Source organism: Stylophora pistillata, chromosome 6 (assembly GCF_964205215.1).
Source record: "Stylophora pistillata chromosome 6, jaStyPist1.2, whole genome shotgun sequence".
Classification (NCBI taxonomy): Eukaryota; Metazoa; Cnidaria; class Anthozoa; order Scleractinia; family Pocilloporidae; genus Stylophora; species Stylophora pistillata.
Genome location: NC_142524.1, coordinates 33,455,366 through 33,475,208, shown reverse-complemented (window position 1 = coordinate 33,475,208; position 19,843 = coordinate 33,455,366). Strand labels below are relative to the sequence as shown.

The 19,843-nt window shown below is 39.6% G+C and overlaps 1 protein-coding gene across 2 annotated transcripts; it reads right to left on the bottom strand.

The window, feature by feature from the left end:
* Window positions 1-9,223: 9,223 nt before the first annotated feature.
* Window positions 9,224-19,388, bottom strand: LOC111324892 (uncharacterized). Of its 2 annotated transcripts, none has more exons than XM_088763046.1 (11): window positions 19,271-19,388; window positions 17,957-18,570; window positions 17,397-17,473; window positions 17,030-17,138; window positions 16,257-16,285; window positions 14,154-14,231; window positions 13,702-13,789; window positions 12,733-12,824; window positions 12,511-12,596; window positions 11,305-11,408; window positions 9,224-10,793 (listed from the first exon to the last, which is right to left on the bottom strand). In XM_088763046.1, exons 2-11 carry the CDS (start codon window positions 18,164-18,166, stop codon window positions 9,252-9,254), a joined length of 2,415 nt encoding a protein of 804 aa, XP_088619172.1. In that variant the 5' UTR covers window positions 18,167-18,570; window positions 19,271-19,388; the 3' UTR covers window positions 9,224-9,251. The 2 variants fall into 2 exon arrangements, with proteins under 2 accessions (XP_088619172.1, XP_088619171.1); XM_088763045.1 differs by having other exon boundaries at window positions 17,957-18,108; window positions 19,271-19,385.
* Window positions 19,389-19,843: the final 455 nt, after the last annotated feature.

Below are 19,843 nucleotides of genomic sequence, written 5' to 3'. Positions count from 1 at the left end.
GGTATCGGATTTGTAAAGCTGTGAGGAGTAGCAGAATTGGTTTGCATGAATAGACTAAGTTGTTGATTTAATAATTTGCGTGCCAAGAAAATACTATTGATATCGGACCGCTGATTCTTTTAATACACTTCCCAGTGAGTACTTTTAAATGTCACGGTATGTATGTGATATTCGTATTAAAACCAAGTTTTAAAACGAAAATAGAACTATACAACTAGTTCCTTAAAAGTTCGCCACTCTCCTTAGCCGAAGGAGTTCTTTCAGTTTAAACAAACATAGTTTCCATAGCCTTTACCTCGCCAAAGTTGGACTGCTGAATTAGGTCACGAAGTGTTACTGGCAAAACAATTCCGACTACAAACCTTACGATGAAAGCGTAAACAATTTCAAAATCTTTGACCATTATTGCATATTTTTCTCGATCAAGAAGAGAGCCGCAGATAACCACTACCAAACACAAAAGTAGCGAAATTATGAATAAAATGGGCCGTTTGTTTTCGTTGCAAATTTTCCACAGCTCCTCGCAGTCTATCGAGGCTTCTGAAGTAGCGTCCTCGAAATCTTTGAAATATTTGAAACCTGTCGCCAACAACAAAATGATGATCAACGCCAGGAAAATCAATTGGACGGTGATAAATACAGTTGGTGATATATAACCATGGGGAAAACTGTGACAAGTAAACCACCAAATCATTAAGGAGGCAATCAGCCCTGGAGACACTGCTGCCGTTATTTTCAGTTTTGAACACCTGTCTTGTGTGGCCAGTAGACGTTCAGAATCAATGCTCAGAATCGCTGTCAAATTAAAGGCCTGAATGAACATGAAAGAAATCGACAACAGTTTGACAACATCACACGGTTGTCCTGGATTGTAACGTGGATTCTGGAAACGTCGCCACGTTTCGACTGCTCCCGTGATCAAAATTCCAAACTGGCAAACACACTGGAAAATGAGCAATCCTTTACACTTTTGAGGCAACTTGTATTTCGTTTTGTCTTTAAAGCAGCACAGTAGCATTCGCACATTAAAGAAAACTCCTACCAAATCAAGAACTGCTAAAAGAAGGAAATGTGTCAAACTCATGATATCTGAGCTCACCTAATCGATGTTACTTTTCGTGACAGGCGAGGAGGTTCACTTGATTTGTGAGTGATCAACTTTTAGTGGGTTTCTCGGCGCTACGTGCTTCACTTTTACTCCGATGATAGCGTGAGAAAATGTGAGAGTTTTTTAACCAATCACGAGGACATATTCGTCAGTACTAGTAGGTGGACCACTAGGAAGAAAGTTGAGATTACGTAAGCCACGACGGAGTTCTAAAACTGCATAGCGAGTGAAAACAGGGGAGCAATACTATTGTTTGTGACGTCGGTTAGTATTTTAAAACATTTAGGACTTTTAAAATAGGTGGTCAAAAACTCCGCGAGGTAAATTTTAGACTCATATCGAAATCTTATTCATGAATGTTGTTTGAATATTTTAGCCAAAGTTTACTTCATTTATGTTGTTTTGTTTTGTTTTGCTTTTTAACTTTGCGGTTTTTAAAAATAAGTAGTGGCGTCGACGACATACAATATCCTCTGAGATAAACCGCAACATATCACCGAATCGACATGAACGATTTCTGGAGCTCCATTGCTCCAAAGCGAGTTCGCAGTTTTAATTTGTTCTTGACGATCTGCATGAATTTAATGACTACGACATCTTTGTTTCTTAATTAGCTTTATATTAATCAAAGAGATATATCAAGTATACATCACGTCTCCAAGCAGTTCTACTTCCAGGATATCAGAAGAGTATCGTAACCCACAGTTACACTTTACTTCTTTGAGAAACCTCGTGTTGAAAACTTTGACCGAAGAGCGCAAGGGATTTTCGCACGAGCACTACAAGCATTTCTCAGGGCGAGAGGGTGATTGAAGGTCTTATAGTCAAAAGAGATTAAGCCTGCTCCAAGCACTCCTCTGGGAGAGAGGGTAATTGAAGGTCTTATAGTCAAAAGAGATTAAGCCTGCTCCAAGCACTCCTCAGGGAGAGAGGGTAATTGAAGGTCTTATAGTCAAAAGAGATTAAGCCTGCTCCAAGCACTCCTCAGGGAGAGAGGGTAATTGAAGGTCTTATAGTCAAAAGAGATTAAGCCTGCTCCGCTCCAAGCACTCCTCAGGGAGAGAAGGTGATTGAAGGTCTTATAGTCAAAAGAGATTAAGCCTGCTCCAAGCACTCCTCAGAGGGAGAGGGTGATTGAAGGTCTTATAGTCAAAAGAGATTAAGCCTGCTCCGCTCCAAGCACTCCTCAGAGGGAGAGGGTAATTGAAGGTCTTATAGTCAAAAGAGATTAAGCCTGCTCCAAGCACTCCTCAGGGAGAGAGGGTAATTGAAGGTCTTATAGTCAAAAGAGATTAAGCCTGCTCCAAGCACTCCTCAGAGGGAGAGGGTAATTGAAGGTCTTATAGTCAAAAGAGATTAAGCCTGCTCCAAGCACTCCTCAGGGAGAGAGGGTAATTGAAGGTCTTATAGTCAAAAGAGATTAAGCCTGCTCCAAGCACTCCTCAGGGAGAGAAGGTGATTGAAGGTCTTATAGTCAAAAGAGATTAAGCCTGCTCCGCTCCAAGCACTCCTCAGGGAGAGAAGGTGATTGAAGGTCTTATAGTCAAAAGAGATTAAGCCTGCTCCAAGCACTCCTCAGAGGGAGAGGGTGATTGAAGGTCTTATAGTCAAAAGAGATTAAGCCTGCTCCGCTCCAAGCACTCCTCAGGGAGAGAGGGTAATTGAAGGTCTTATAGTCAAAAGAGATTAAGCCTGCTCCAAGCACTCCTCAGGGAGAGAGGGTAATTGAAGGTCTTATAGTCAAAAGAGATTAAGCCTGCTCCAAGCACTCCTCAGAGGGAGAGGGTGATTGAAGGTCTTATAGTCAAAAGAGATTAAGCCTGCTCCAAGCACTCCTCAGAGGGAGAGGGTAATTGAAGGTCTTATAGTCAAAAGAGATTAAGCCTGCTCCAAGCACTCCTCAGGGAGAGAAGGTGATTGAAGGTCTTATAGTCAAAAGAGATTAAGCCTGCTCCAAGCACTCCTCAGAGGGAGAGCGTGATTGAAGGTCTTATAGTCAAAAGAGATTAAGCCTGCTCCAAGCACTCCTCAGAGGGAGAGGGTGATTGAAGGTCTTATAGTCAAAAGAGATTAAGCCTGCTCCAAGCACTCCTCAGAGGGAGAGGGTGATTGAAGGTCTTATAGTCAAAAGAGATTAAGCCTGCTCCAAGCACTCCTCAGAGGGAGAGGGTGATTGAAGGTCTTATAGTCAAAAGAGATTAAGCCTGCTCCAAGCACTCCTCAGGGAGAGAGGGTAATTGAAGGTCTTATAGTCAAAAGAGATTAAGCCTGCTCCAAGCACTCCTCAGGGAGAGAGGGTAATTGAAGGTCTTATAGTCAAAAGAGATTAAGCCTGCTCCAAGCACTCCTCAGAGGGAGAGGGTAATTGAAGGTCTTATAGTCAAAAGAGATTAAGCCTGCTCCAAGCACTCCTCAGGGAGAGAAGGTGATTGAAGGTCTTATAGTCAAAAGAGATTAAGCCTGCTCCAAGCACTCCTCAGAGGGAGAGCGTGATTGAAGGTCTTATAGTCAAAAGAGATTAAGCCTGCTCCAAGCACTCCTCAGAGGGAGAGGGTGATTGAAGGTCTTATAGTCAAAAGAGATTAAGCCTGCTCCAAGCACTCCTCAGAGGGAGAGGGTGATTGAAGGTCTTATAGTCAAAAGAGATTAAGCCTGCTCCAAGCACTCCTCAGAGGGAGAGGGTGATTGAAGGTCTTATAGTCAAAAGAGATTAAGCCTGCTCCAAGCACTCCTCAGGGAGAGAGGGTAATTGAAGGTCTTATAGTCAAAAGAGATTAAGCCTGCTCCAAGCACTCCTCAGGGAGAGAGGGTAATTGAAGGTCTTATAGTCAAAAGAGATTAAGCCTGCTCCAAGCACTCCTCAGGGAGAGAGGGTAATTGAAGGTCTTATAGTCAAAAGAGATTAAGCCTGCTCCAAGCACTCCTCAGGGAGAGAGGGTAATTGAAGGTCTTATAGTCAAAAGAGATTAAGCCTGCTCCAAGCACTCCTCAGGGAGAGAGGGTAATTGAAGGTCTTATAGTCAAAAGAGATTAAGCCTGCTCCAAGCACTCCTCAGGGAGAGAGGGTAATTGAAGGTCTTATAGTCAAAAGAGATTAAGCCTGCTCCAAGCACTCCTCAGGGAGAGAGGGTAATTGAAGGTCTTATAGTCAAAAGAGATTAAGCCTGCTCCAGGCACTCCTCAGGGAGAGAGGATAATTGAAGGTCTTATAGTCAAAAGAGATTAAGCCTGCTCCAGGCACTCCTCAGGGAGAGAGGGTAATTGAAGGTCTTATAGTCAAAAGAGATTAAGCCTGCTCCAAGCACTCCTCAGGGAGAGAGGGTAATTGAAGGTCTTATAGTCAAAAGAGATTAAGCCTGCTCCAAGCACTCCTCAGGGAGAGAGGGTAATTGAAGGTCTTATAGTCAAAAGAGATTAAGCCTGCTCCAAGCACTCCTCAGGGAGAGAGGGTACTTTTGAAGGTCCTCAAGTCCGAAGAGATTAAGCTTGCTCCAAGCGCTCAGTTACCGAAACGGAGCAAACTATAAAAGGCACGATTGTAGCGGCGGGGTGAAAAAGCGAAAGAGGCTTGGGTCGGGTCGAGTGACATTTTCCTTGCAAGTGGACTGGGCAAGATTTCCACTCTGTCCCATACCTACAGACAGTTCTTTGACCAAGAATGCAGTGTCGAAATAAAATTGCCTTTCGGACTACGGTTTTGCGATAGAATTGCATTATCGTTTGCTGTAAACAAACTCGAGAGACATGACGTACCCTTGTAAGTAGAACTTCAGGTATTAGTAATCTTCTCCTTTAAAACTACTTTCACGTCAATGCAAAGTATTCTTGTTTTCCATGGGGGCAGGTTTAACGAGTTTTCGCATGGTTACCACTCGTACTCGTTTCGTACCTCTAAGATTTTTCATGCAAGGATCAATACTGGCCATTATGTTTGTAAATTCAAGTTAATACCAAATGATTACGTTCTTCAGCTTGTTTGATGAAAAGTTTCGAGCCATTTTACATAACATTGGTGGCATTGTGGTATTTTGAGAGAAGCTCCGGCCACTGCTCCTGCACTAGATTTTCCGCAAATGAGGGGGTGGGGGGTTAAGTATGTTATGTTTCCCTAATCCTCGCATTGACTTTCTCTATATTCATCTAAATGAAAACCTCTTTGAACACTTTTCTTATTTACATCATCATCATCAATGATGATGATTTTCCTCGGTGTAGGAAAAAGGGGTGGATTTAAAAAAAATCAAGAAAAAGTAGGTAAACTGCATGCCAGGGCGTTTCACTCTTACTTCCGCCGATCAGATCAATATTTTTCATTTGACAATTTACGTGATACACGTTAGTGCACAAACCCCGTGTTCTCCCCCTCCTTACCTGCTCAAGGTTTGACCAGGAATTATCTAATTCTCCGTCGATTACTTGACGCTCTTCTCGAACAAAATCTGCGGGTTCTGTAAGGAATTGGTGAAATAGAAGAAAATGAGTTGGCAGTAGTTAATCGCCGTCTCAAGCAACGTTGAATAGCAGTTACGTTCCCATGTAATAATAAAAAACTATGTATAACTTTATATAGGCGCAGTTGAATATTTTTATAGAAACTGCGTGGTATAAATTTAAATTTAATAATAATAATAATATATTCGAAGTAACTAACCTTCATCGTCACATAAACTTGAAATTTCGGGAAGCAAATCACGGGAATTTGAAGTCGCCGCAGAAGTGTCTGTTAAGTTCTTCCCGTTACGTTTCCGCTCATGCCTTTCAAAAGTTGAACGTGATATGAAGTTATTATAGTGAGCGCAGAAAACATATCCTTTCTTGTCATCGCACTCATGCGGTCTTTAAAGGAGATGCAAAAATGAAACCGTCGCTTTCAATACAGATGTTTCGACCCCAGAAAGAATTGTGAACACGACAAAGTTTGCTGCTGCACGTTGAACAAAGTTTGCTCTTCTCGCTCATCAATGCAAGTATTGGCTAATTTGTGATGAAATTTCTATTGACAGTTCAGATTACAATGAGACTCTTTAAGGTGTCAATTAAAGATGTCAGAACAGCGAGACTCATTTAAATCTCACCCTAAAGTCAACTTATATGTATCTTAATTAAACACCCTCTTTTGTGCCGAAAAAGGTACCACTTAAAGGATACTGAAATATTTTTGTTATTAAAGGTAAACTTATGTTCAATTAAAGATTCATAAAAGCTTGGTGTTAGCTTCCGGATATTTCATTTGACATTTAAGACAATTAAAGCTTTACTCAACCTTTAGGATGCATTAGATTTTGCCTAAAGGCACCGAAATATGAACATTCGTCCTGTGTGAGGAACATGTGATCATAAATCCATTCTGCTGGCCAAGTTTGGATCACTTGCTTGATAAATAAATATGTTCCAATTTTCAATTAGGCAATAGAACACTCAGAACGCTTATAAATCACGAGCCGAAGCTTTTATAACAGAACTAGTTACATGCGGGCTCTAAATCCTGATAAAGTATCCGCTTGGAACTGAAACTGAATTGACCAATCAGACGATGCGTACTATGTTTATTATGCTATTAAATTTAGCTTTAAATATGGGTGTCCTATTTTTATCATGGGCCAAAACAACTTTCTTCAACCAGATATCAGAGGCTGCTGTTCTTCCATCATGGTCTCATCACCTTTTCAGGTTCCTTTTGATATCAGCACTGGATTTAGGTGCAGTCTTCTTCAATGTGCGAATGTTGCAGAGATGCTTCAGAGAAAAAATGAAGCACAGGTCTAGTTTTATTCAAAAGTGCAGAATACTGGGCTATTTTCAGTACATTTGCCAAGCCATAATTCTTTCCTTAGATGTCACAGAATGGTGGAATAGTTTCAGTAATCAAGAGAAAGAGTCCTGCAATATCTTTCAGGCCCTGTCGATTTCTATGATTTTCTTCCAAACATGTAATTTGATGGCAATTTCAACGGTCTATCATGAACATTCTGTGAGGCACGAAAACCGAGGGTTCTTTTCAAATTTCCGGATGTCTTCACCACTTAGTTTGGGTCTCGCTGGCTCTTCAATGATCTTATGGCACAAATGTTTCGCTAAAGTACCTATTTCTCAAGCGACCCTTGAAGCTGCTTTGTTTCTGACGATGTTGTTCATTCTTTTGCTAATGGTTGCGCATCTGACTCAATCATAGACGAAGGTAACCGCAAAATCACCTCACCAGAATCAGCCGATACAAAGAGCTCGTGGTTTCTGATTTGGAAGTTCCTTCGAGATAACAAGACCCTTTTTATCCTCACAGTTGTATGATTAGCTTGTTTAGGTATAATGCTACGAAGACTTCCCTGTTCGAAACCACTCCTTTACCAGGACGTCGAAAGAGAAACATTCTCGGACGAAATTCTTTATTTCTTGGCTACCAAGCTTGCTGTGGGAACAGTTTTACCCATAATGTTACATGATTTAATTGCTTCAAAAGATGTTGACAAGAGAAATGAATCCATAGTCACTGCTGTTTAAAACCAAATTCAAATCTTGACGATGAGCAACGCTACTGAAGCAGAAGCTCGCCAATACCAAATTAAGCTCCCTCGATAAGATATCCGTTTACTTCGGGAAACATTTCAGTTGTTCGTAAAAAAAAGACTCCCCCCTAGCTTGAGGTTTTGTACGGATGCGGTTGAAAACGAAAAAAGCCATCCATTGACAGAGCTGATTTAGTTTCACTGAGTTAAAAAAGAATTTCGGTTTTGACGATTTAAATATAAGAAGTGCCTTTAAGTCCGGCAGCCGGACGGGTTTTTTTTTAAAATACTACCAGTCCAGCAGTCGGACATTTGCACAGAATTTCCCCTGAGATGCTCTTGAACAGTTATACGATGGTGAAACGAAACGCGTCAGAGAATACGAATAAATTTTAAAAATACAAGTGGCAGTGTTGCACACGAGTTAAGTTTCGAAAACGTTTTCTATAAAATACTCACATATGAATAGCCGTTAAAAACGATTGTTCAAAGAATCACGCAGAGAAGTACTTTCGCTTTTTTCTCGCTCCGTAACTCACGCTGCACTAACGGTTTTTTACGCTTGGTCAAAAGGAAAAGGAAAAGTCTGCCGGGCGCGCAGAAGAAAATGATGGCTATGGTCATAGGGTCGTCGGTTGACAGATAAAAATATAGCTCTTAGACGATTTAAAGGGAAAGCACGGTCTAGAAAAAGTTTATCTCAGAAGACTTTTTCTTTAGGAGTTCGAAAATAATTGGCATTTCGTCCAGTTTGCTTTGTATTAGCGACAAGAGTGCTTTGAAGTTGCCCACTTTTCAACTTTTGTGGTTAGAAAAACGCCATCTTGGATATTACGTCAGTTGTGAAGTCGCAATAGTCAAACTTTGTTCGGCGCTTTGCCCTTGTCGACCTGTATAGAAATTTTCTTTACCCCACCAGTCACATTCTCCTGCGAAAAAAAAAAACTAAATGACATTCAATACATTGCCGGCAAATAATCAAGACAAACACATTTGCGACGAATACAAATTCTCCTTCGTTAGGCAGGCACCCATGTTTCACTATATCCTATGGAATGGACACGACAAAAATGATATGAAAATACTTATGTCTTCCAACCAACTACTTGACGTAATTATACAATGCTTATGCTTTCAATAGAAATCGAAAGTTTCATCTTAGCTTCAGTAATATCGAGGTAATTTCTAATGTAAACACTGTACGACAGAAGCGACTTTAGGGCCCGTGTCGAAAACAACAAACCTCTACTCACAAGTCGCGACATTTCAAACATTTTAGAATGAAAAATACTGCGTTGAAGCTAATTTTAAGCAATAAAGATAAAAGACACCATTTCAAATTAAAGGTAAATGCTGAAACAAACAAAATTTAATTTGTAACAATTGACTTCTGCCTTTTGTCTGCATTAATTTTGGAATTTTTGTCGGTGTCTATGAATAAGAATCACTACACTTTTTTCGCTGATTTCTATATTTTTCGGTCAACCACACCAGCACTCTTTCCGCGCCCTGTTTCCTAACACCCGCGGCTACAAATGCGCAGTTTTTGTCCCTCTGGTGATGCTATGAAAAGCCCTATTTTACTGAACATTGCCGTATGCAAAGTAGACAATTTTGTTGGGCCAAAAAGTATCGATTGTTTAATTATTCAAAACACTAAAAATCTCGTCAATATCATTCATATAATCTGCATGTTCTACTGTTCCTTTTCTGCGGCGTTTTCTCCATCCAAGTGTCGCATTTTGTTTGGTTTTCTCCTCTGAATTTGTGTCATCTTTTCCAGTTTTTCTCTTTCTTTTTTTCAGTTTACATTTAAGTGCTTCATTTCCACCGTGGGTTTTGTTGTCGTTCCCTTCCGCTTCTGATGCGTGATCGCTGGTCTCGAAGTTCACTGTCTCTTCCACTCGTTTCGAATCTATAGCATGGCCTTCATTTCTTGGTTTTTCCACGACTACCTCGCCTTTGCTAAATTTTTTTTTTTTTGTCTTTCTTATATCTTTCATCTTGACTGTTATTGACTTTCTTCTCTCTTTCATCTTGATTGTTTTTTCCTCTCTTATCTCTTTCATCTTGACTGTTTTTATCTTTCCTTGTAAACTTTTGTACTGCATCTTGCCTTTCAACTCTTTTCTTTTCCTACTTCGGTTAGGTGATCCTTTTTCTCCATCACTGAAAGCTTCTATTCTCCTTTTTTTAGCAAAAGTGCCATCCCTGATTTTGTCTCCACGTCTCCGTTTCCACACAGTTTTCGTTTTCATTTTCGCTTCTATAAATGTTTCGTCCCTAATATGCTCCTCTTTAGGGTCCGCTTTTATACCTGTGTCATCTTTTCCACTATCTTTCTCTTGCTTTTTCATTTTACTTCCTTCATTTTCCCTTGAAGTATCTTTACTTGATCCTTTCATGTTCCCCTTGATATTCTTTCCATGTCTCCGTTTCCTCAGCATTTTCGTTTTCACCTTCGCCTCTATGACAGTTCCATCCTTACTGTGCTCGTTTGTTAACTTCATTTTTCTACCTTCTTTCTCCCTTGCCGCACCTTTGCTTGATCCTTTCATGTTCCCCTTGATTTTCTTTCCATGTCTCCGTTTCCTCAGTATTTTCGTTTTCACCTTCGCCTCTATGACAGTTCCATCCTTACTGTGCTCGTTTGTTAACTTCATTTTTCTTCCTTCTTTCTCCCTTGCCGCACCTTTGCTTGATCCTTTCATGTTCCCCTTGATTTTCTTTCCATGTCTCCGTTTCCTCAGCATTTTCGTTTTCATCTTCGCCTCTATGACAGTTCCATCCTTACTGTGCTCGTTTGTTATCCTCATTTTTCTTCCTTCTTTCTCCCTTGCCGCACCTTTGCTTGATCCTTTCAAGTTCCCCTTAATCTTCCGACCACGTTTCGCTAACTTCCTTCGCTTCGCCATCTCTATGACTAGTTTCCAAGTTTTATTTCCAAATATACGTGTCGTTGAATACGAGCGTCTCCAAAGCATGGCTCTATGTGGAGGCTTTTCTAACTTCTTATCTTTGATCCTTAATGGTGTATTGGAAACTTCACTATCTGTAATCTCTGCTCCTCTCTTTTCAGGGCCCAACTTTGCAGTAAACTGCCTCTTCAGCTCCTCAGGATTTTCAACAAACAATTGCATTTTAGGCCGGAAATCCTTTTCTACCGTTGACGCGTTTCGGTGCTGATGGAATGAAACAAAATTCGGTGTACCAAAATTTAGTCTAGAGCTTTTACCGCCACGAAAAAAGACTTCAGCGTTTTAAAGATCGAGCGATAACCAGATGAGGGTCTCAACGAAGTCTTAATTCAACCGCAAAAACAAAAATGCAAACAAACAAACAAAAAACAACAACAACAACAAAAAAACACTCAGAAAAGAAACCGTCAAAACTAGAGATTTTAAATTCTAATTATGAATTAACCTCTTTCACCTCACTCTTCTAATTGAAGGATTTTGCGTCCTAACGATGTTTCCGTCATCACAAAAGGGTGTCGCCTACAAATGAACGCTTTTCATGGCTTGATAAGCAAGAGAAGGATCGTTTAGACCAACAAGAACTGCAAAACTTAGTGAGAAGACCTCGTAGCAAGGGAAAAGGAAGGAGGTCTTAAAGCACAATCGTCGGCATAGTTTTAACTGGTCTGGTGAGTATCAAAGCTCATCTGCTACCGTTACTTGTTATCCACTATACCTTAAGTGATCTGGTGACTTCGTCAAGAACGCAAGACTCTCCAAGGTCATCTGGGAATTCTTTCAAAGAATCGACGATTGCTTCGGAGATCCTCGATGAAGAGTCTAACGGAAATTTTAGATACATGTAGATCAACATTTCGTTAGAAAATGAACAGTCCAGCTAAAGCGCATAAACACTATGAAAGTAAAGAGTGCCATGCAGTAAATTGGACATTCAAAAATATATCAACGAACGCTTTTCATTCCACTAATTTATTCATGTTTTTCTCGTTGCCATGTTCCCACCAATCACGTAGCTCCTTTTTCTGCCTTTAAAAGCACACACAACCCACAATTCCCCTATTCGCTCCGACGAAGGGCTAACGCTCGAAACGTCAGCTTTTACAATCGTAACGTTGGCCAATTTACCATTTCAACTTTGTTGATATATTCAAATTATTTCGTTACCCCGACCGACGCAGCCCCAAACAGTTTCTTTAGAAACTATCAGCCTTCATTCATTCAAAAATAAGTTTGTTTCACAACGCTTTAATTTCCAAAAATGATCAAGAGGCAACTTCTTCCCACAGTTTCAATACTTTATACAGAGAAAAGACAAACATATCAGTTGTAGTGTGTCCTCATGATATTAACACTGCTTTTCGTAGCTAGTTTGTACTGGAAACGCAGAGGTCTAACAGTAAGCGCACGAGAGGTCTGGGTTCGAGTCCTGGCCGGGTCATTGTGTTCTTGGGCAAAACCACTTTACTCTCACCAAGCCTCTGTCTACCCAAGATTATAAATGTGTATCTGAAAACTGTCAGGGAGGCCTGACAAAATACTGGGGAGTGGGGTGAGGGTAACCTTCACTGGACTAGCATCCTGTCAAGGGAGTGTCGCAGTACTTCTGGTCGCCTCATGTCCCGAAGACCGTTGCCTTGTGGGCCACTTAACTCGTGAGGAGGCTTTTATAAGGAAATGTGTCACAGTTGGTAGGGTTCACTCAGAAAACTCAGAAGAATGTATGGAATGCTTTTTCTCTTTCCCAAGGAAAGCGCCAATCAGGCGCTAGAAAACCGTAAACGACAATAGCAATTAGCCAGTGGTTATGCATATGCAGCTTCCTCGTTAGCCTTGCACTTTATCGTGATTGGTCGTACGCAGTTGACCTATCATAATCAAATCAAATCGTTCATGGTTTTCCGAGACTCACAGTAATTGTTACCTTGAAGATGACCTCTTGGTGTTGATCCAAACAGCTTATCCAGAGCTCCTGATGTTGACAACCTCAACTGTGGAGTTCTACAAGTCCTGTATAGAACCAGGAAAAAAAAAATTAAAAATCGTGTCTTTGGTGGTTATCACTCTATAAACATCATTCATTTTTTACTTTACCATATCTGAAAGACAAAAAAAAAAGCAACAAAAACAACAACACCAACTGTACCTGTTTAGCTTTTTGTTAGAATTTTCACCTTCCAACGGGAGCAGCCATATTTTGAGACTCTTCGGAAGATCTTTTGCTTCAGGGCTTTCTTCCTAAGAAGGAAACATTTTATGCCTTTATCAGTATAGACAACGGGCAGCTCCTCCTTTTCGGCGGATTCTGTTGAGTGTATAAAAAAACAGTCGAAAAGAAAAGGAGTGGTGTTATCGCGCTAAGTGGAACTCTGGGAGTGAGACACATGAAAAGTACTCACTCCCAGAGTTCCGCGCGGCGCGCTAACATTTTTTTTCTGCGCTATAGTTTTTTGACACGCACGACGGACTTCACCGAAAAGGAGGGACTGCTCGAAGACTATAAGTCCATTACGTACAAGATAATCATTTGTTGAAATCATTTTGAGATTCACTCCTAAAGTGCAGTTTGATCTCTTCTATTTTGACTCGCCTTACTTTCGTGAAACTTGTTTCTATAACAAAAGTCGAGAACGACCAACTACAGCCTTTTAGCAAATCACTTAAATGTGATAAATCTGAAAAATGAAGAACTGGGATGTAACTGCACCCGCAAGATTTTTTCGTCCTGAAGGGACCGTTTCCTCGAAAGTCTGAGTAAATTTACAGGTGCGAAAGGGCGATTTTTATCAAACCTGTTTACATTCAAGATCGAGATATTGATAGGTTAGAGACTCGAACATGCAATAAAAAACAACACGAAACAAAATAAAAGAGAGAGCTTTTTTAAGTTTATACACGCACTATTGTGCCCTTAAATTCGGAATGAAAATGTGACTTTACGCTGGTATAATTACCGCCAATTTCAAGAAACAGGTTCTAGGAACATTAGTTTCTTGACAGCCAGATTCGTCCCGTGCAGAGATTTCTAGGATTTCAAGTTGCCTTTCACTTTGACAACCTGAGGGTAAAATCTAGTACCATTGCGGTGGGCCACTTCCTACGTTCTAATACTCACCGTCATTGTATTCTCAAGGAGACTAATCCATGGGAACAGGACGTCGTAACACTGTGATATGGAGTGCATAAAATCTTTTAAAAAGACCCTAAAAGGAGATATCGGAGATCAGAGAGATTTACCAACGCGTCTACAACTATTCTAAGACTGACCTCGCATATCTTTCCCCTAATCCTTAAACGGGCCCATCAAAAGTCTCCTAAGCACAAATATGCTTATGTTTTCACATTATTGCTCCGATTGTTTAAGTTCTTGCCATTTCTTGCTCCTGTTGTCCACTCATAGAACTCTCTAGCAAAAACCCTTTACGACAAATGACATAAAGATAACATTATTTCTGACTGATTACAAAGGCCTCAAATCAATCGAGAAGTTTTGCAGAAAGGTTTATATTGCAATATGTAAATAATTTAATAAGTGCCACCTTGCACTCGAGGCAAATTGATACTCACCACACCCTACTTAAACTTGAAACACATGTCAAGTGGAAAGTCACAAAATAACCTTTGATCAACTCCGCGCAAGAATACCTAACATCAGTTAAGGGTTGCATCTTATGAATTCCATCGCCCCCCTCTCCACACTAAGTGCATGTATTTACAATTCTCTATTGGAATTACCCTTGATACACTGAACTTTCCTACACAACCCTAACATTTCTTGATCCTGGAGTGGACAATTTTAAGCATTTTCCTATAGCCTCTCTACTTTCATCATTTTGTTCGACCCTTTACAACTTAACATCAGTATACTAGCCAGCAGTGCAAGCGTCTTATTAGGGCGAGTTAACGTTAAAAAGTGCGCGATTGTTTACTCAACCGGCCATGTTGAATTTGGAGTTAGAGTCACTGACGCTCATTCCCTTCGTAAAACTTTCTTTCTCTCCCCAGCCTTCCGCTTCCATAAACGTCAAAGACGACGGCCATAATTTTCGCTAACAAAATACTGAGCACTAGCTGGCCAAAATTACGCCTCTGCTCTGAAGGCTATCAGTATGCATACTCGCCATATTGTTCTCTATACATTTCTTCAGGTGCTGACCAGAAGAATTTTTTTTAACAATCAAGAGCTTAATAATAATAATAATAATAATAATAATAATAATAATAATAATGTAGCTATTTATAATAATTTAATATTTATATTGCGCAAATTAACATGTGGATACGATCAAATGCGCATAACAACACTTTTCGGGGGACTTTGGCCCGACTGCATCAGCAGTTTACAAACAATCGAAGGAAACTTTATTTGAAGATGCCCCCTACCCCCCAATTCCCAGTAAACAGGCCAGACCACATCACAGTAATCTCGTGAGTGGGTTTTTTAACGTCCTCTGCCTAACCAAATTAACTAATTAATAGTTTAACTAATTTAGTTGGCGATCATTTCCGTTATTCTTGTGACCTTAATGTGCGATTCAGGGGTGATATTGTAAGGAGAAATTAGATGTCAGTCATTCTTACAGGTCAAAAGGTTAAATGATTGTGTGACACTGTAAAGTCGAACCTCGATTATCCAGACTCGTCGGGACCTCGGTAAATAGACCGGATAATCGATAATATGAATATTAATGAGATAGAAATGTAAACGAAAGGTATACAGCAAAGAAAACATTTTCATTGTGATATCTACACAGCCTGTATGTATTTACAGATAACGCATCAGAATATTTCTGTCTCGTCGCACTTGCGAATTTTGAAAAGCGCATAGGATAATACGCTGTTTCAACAGTCTTTTGAAAGGATCATTGGGCTTTTTGCGACTCTGAGTTTTCAAGATCACAACTAATTAATATTCATGAAAAAAAATTGGGACCAGAGAAGAAAGTCCGGATAATTGAATTGTCCGGATAATCGAGGTTCGACCGTACAGTTATTCCTGACTATCTATATTCAGGACCTAAACTGAATGTGTAGCTATTTAAGGCACAAACGAGCTAAAAAATGTAATAATAATAATAATAATAATAATAATAATAATAATAATAATAATAATAATAACGAATTTTTATACAGGATTGAAAACCCATCAGTGTGTAACACTGTTGTCCTTGGGGTCCTGTCAAAATAATAAATAAATAAATAAAATAAAACTTAACAAGATATAATCATTGATCTTAAGGTCTAGAAAAGCATACAATAAAATAAAATGCTCTGAAAAAGGATACCTATAACCACGTTTAGATCGAATTTTTTAACTAAAATAATCTCGCAATTTGTTCTTAAATTTCAGTCTTGAATCTAACGACCTTAGTTCAGCAGGCAGGTTGTTGAAAGTCTTTGCTCCTTGGTAATAGAAGCTCTTTTTACCAAATTCTAAACGTACTTTGGGTAATTTCACTGATATAACGTTATTCCTAGGTTACCAAGCTTTAGTCAGTGTACCGTCTAACCATAAAAATCCAACTTTACTATCATTAATCAAAAACAAAAGCACCAACAACACAACAACCCAGGCAGATCAGTTATAATCATTCATTAAACTGTATAAGAGTCCTTGTTGCAAAAGGACTCTACTATATGTATCTAACAAAATCATGGAAGAAAGGATACTTAAATGTCTCTTCGCATGACGACATTATCTACGGAAAATTCAATGGCAATTAATTAATTGAATAACTTATACATTGGCAAGTCAAATAATTGAGGTACAGCTGGCTGTCAGGGCCAATGTCAGTGATCCAAGTTGAGGTTTCATGAATTAGTCCTTCATCAGAGCAAGTGAGAGTTGATAACGTGAATTGGCCTCTGAAAAGAGATTCTAAAACTGAGGTTTTGAGCATTAATAATGATAAATAAATAATTTAGCAATGGACATTCCACTGGGTGGCTCTTCTTGTCCTCTGTTTCCAGATCAAATTGGAATTTGGAATGCTGGTTTTTGTGGAGGAAGGAAAACCGGAGGGCCCGGAGAAAAACCCTCAGCGCAAGGATGAGAACCAACAACAAACTCAACCCACATGTGATGCCAGGTCCGGGAATCGAACCTGGGCCACAGTTGTGGGACGTGAGTGCTCTTACCACTGCGCCATCCCTGCTCCCCCACCTTTATCAAGGCAAAGGGCTCACATTTGAAACTTCAGCTTCAGAATGTCTTTATAGTGGCCAATTCACATTATCAACTCAATTAATAAAACCAAAAAATCATTGAATTAACATTGATATTGATAAAAGTTAATTGCTCGCGTCAAATTGCTCCTCTAAGTGGGAAAAAAGTTGTATCCAAACAAATAACAAATGAAATGTAAAAGTGACTTCACATTTTCTTAAAAGCTTGCAATAATGTTTGGTATTTCCTAACATGAGAAAAAAAATGAAAGGCGCACCTGTATTGTAAGCTGAGCTGCTCCAACTAGACAACCAAGAATACTGACAAAAGATCCAAAAGAAGGAAGGGTAGATGGTGGTTTGGCAAAAAAACCATTTTTGGAAAGCCTAAGAGAAGGAAAAAACTTTACATTTAGGTTGCATTTTCAGCTTTCTAAACCTCTGACTCTAGCAGGTGCTGCATATGCAACAGGACCATACAGTATCCAATCATCATCCAGCAAAGCTTTAAGGGTGACGAGAGTAGCAATGGTAGATACATTTCAATGAAGAAAAAGGGCATGCTTTCTGAACATTTGATAGAATTTGCTCCCTCGATAAATACTTTGCAGGATTCTGTAAAGAGTTGCAAAACATACTACATACCTAGGAAAGGTATTTCTTAAATTGATCATCTTGTTGTAAATTTCTGTTTCTTGCAGCCTACTCAGACTTTTAACAATCTGTAAATAAGAACATGAACACAGAAAAGTGATGAAAGTTCTGTTTTACATTTAAGAACAAAGTTTAAAGTTTTTTTTTTCTCTTTACATTTAAAGGTACTGACAAGGAGAATATTTTTAACAATCAAGAGCTTCTTTAGTTCGTGATCGTTTCCTTTATTCTCCTGACCTTATTGTTTGATTCAGGGGGATATTGTAAGGAGAAATTAGATGCTAGTCACTCCTAAAGGTTAAAGAGTTAGGTCATCAATGGTGACCACCATTATCTAATATGGATGTACAATTTAACCTTATAACTCCCAGGATTTGATGGCGAATTCTCCCCTCTAACTGTTACACATTTCCTGGTTAATTAGTTATGAGAATTTGGTGTTACATCAAGATAACAACTTCTACCTGACGAGTTTGAGTATTCTAATTACCCGTTTGCTAGCTAATGTAGGGATATTAAAGAGAGAAGTTACATGTTAATCATGATAGTACCATTCTTAATCCTTGAAAATATAATTGCTTTCTATGCTGGTTTCCATGTTTATAAACAACTCTCCTGATGATGGCAGCCTCTGACCAGAGATGCAGTAGCTTTGTCTTAAAGACAAGAGAGTTCAGCTTGCTGATTGTGTCTTTTATGTCATCTAAAAGTAAAACCCAATAAGTAGAAAATATCAATATTCTCTTAAGATTAAATGTCATCTCTTACAAGATTGCTGCAATTTCATTAAAGGGGGGACTGATAGAACATCTTACAGCTGAAAAGAAGATCATTAATTTGACTCTTATTATAGGTAACTCCTCAGTTTTGCATTGCATACTCTGTACTTTGCAAACAACACCATTGACTTTAGAGACCTATACTTTACTTGCATAATTTTGAATTAGGCAATCACAACTCTTTTACAAGCCTGGTGGCCTTGTTGGTGGCCTATCCTTTTCATCGTAGTCCTCTAGGCAGTGATTGATAGCGAATATTGAGGGAAAGTTCCAAAAGATCATTGGACAACTTTCATTTCTGAGGAACCATCTTTGGAGGTCTCCACTGATCTAAAGGGGGTGACACACCATGCAATTTTTTTGGACAATCCTGGCAAATTTGGTCACTGCAATTGGCAAAAGTTGCAATCACCGCACCTGGCACACCTGGACATTTTCACTGATCGCCACGATTGGCACACAGTGTGTGTCGCCAGCTTAAGGAAAAACTAATTCTACATATTCCTTATTTCACAGTCATTTTAATTTCCCATTACAAATTTATCACTAGGTCCATTTGGAGCACATGGTAAACAGGACAAGCTTCACCAATACCCCTATTTTTTTGTTTCTTCATTTCTTTGCTTACAAATTTGTTCAAATGCCGTGCATGTGACAATGAAGGTATAGCTATTGGGGAAGCACAACATAACACTGCTTCAGACCATGCAAGTCCCCGATATTCCAACGGTTCAGGTTGGGGTTAGGAATCGGGGGCTCACATTGTTTGAAGCAATGTTTACGAAGTACTCTCCATACCAAACAAAGATCAACAACTCAGCTTCATCTCTCCCACGTAAGTGCGTGCGTGCTTCATCTATCCCACATGCGTGCGCGAGACTAAGAAGAGAAAGGACTTGTAATTTTTGTGCTCATAAGTATAAATTTGATTTCTCCCTGGTTAAACGAAGGCTAATTCCCTAAAATTGTTACACGTGACAGGTTGGAGAGATTCGGGTGCTTTGTTTGAGGATACTGTAAAAGTTTCCATCGAGCGCTCTATTGGGGCAAATAATATCGTTGGCGAAGTATTATAAAATTATTTACCTTCATCTACTTTCTCTTTGCAAATGTTTTCCTGCGAACATGCCCGCAACGAGCAATACAATCCTCTTCGATTCCAAAACTTATTCGTCAAAACGGCCGCCATGTTGTTGTGTTGTTCTTCGACGAGTGACCGCTGGTCAACGCGTTTTTTTCCTTCACTCCGCTTCAACCCCAGTCTTCACACGAGGCAAATGGGGAACGCCGATTGAGGAAGTACTTTCCTGAGAAATTACACAAATATTCTAAGACTATACACCTGTCCCAAATGTTATCAGGCTGGTTATTATTACCGCTGCTATTATTTTGTGATCCCTTGTTTGAAGGAATCTTTAAAAGTTATGACCACGAAACATATCTGCTCAGTTTTGCTGGAAACTGTTGTATTTTACCCCGGTAATTGCTACAATGCCTCGAGTTGTTTAGACAGATCATAAAACACGCAGTTAACCGCGTGAACTGTATGCAGAGTCAAGACAAAGCCCAGCTTCCTTCTTATAATCGTTAAAATCTACCCGGCTAAAATGCCCATCTGCGCGCGCGAAATAAAGTCAATCTCGAGTTCCACTAAGATTG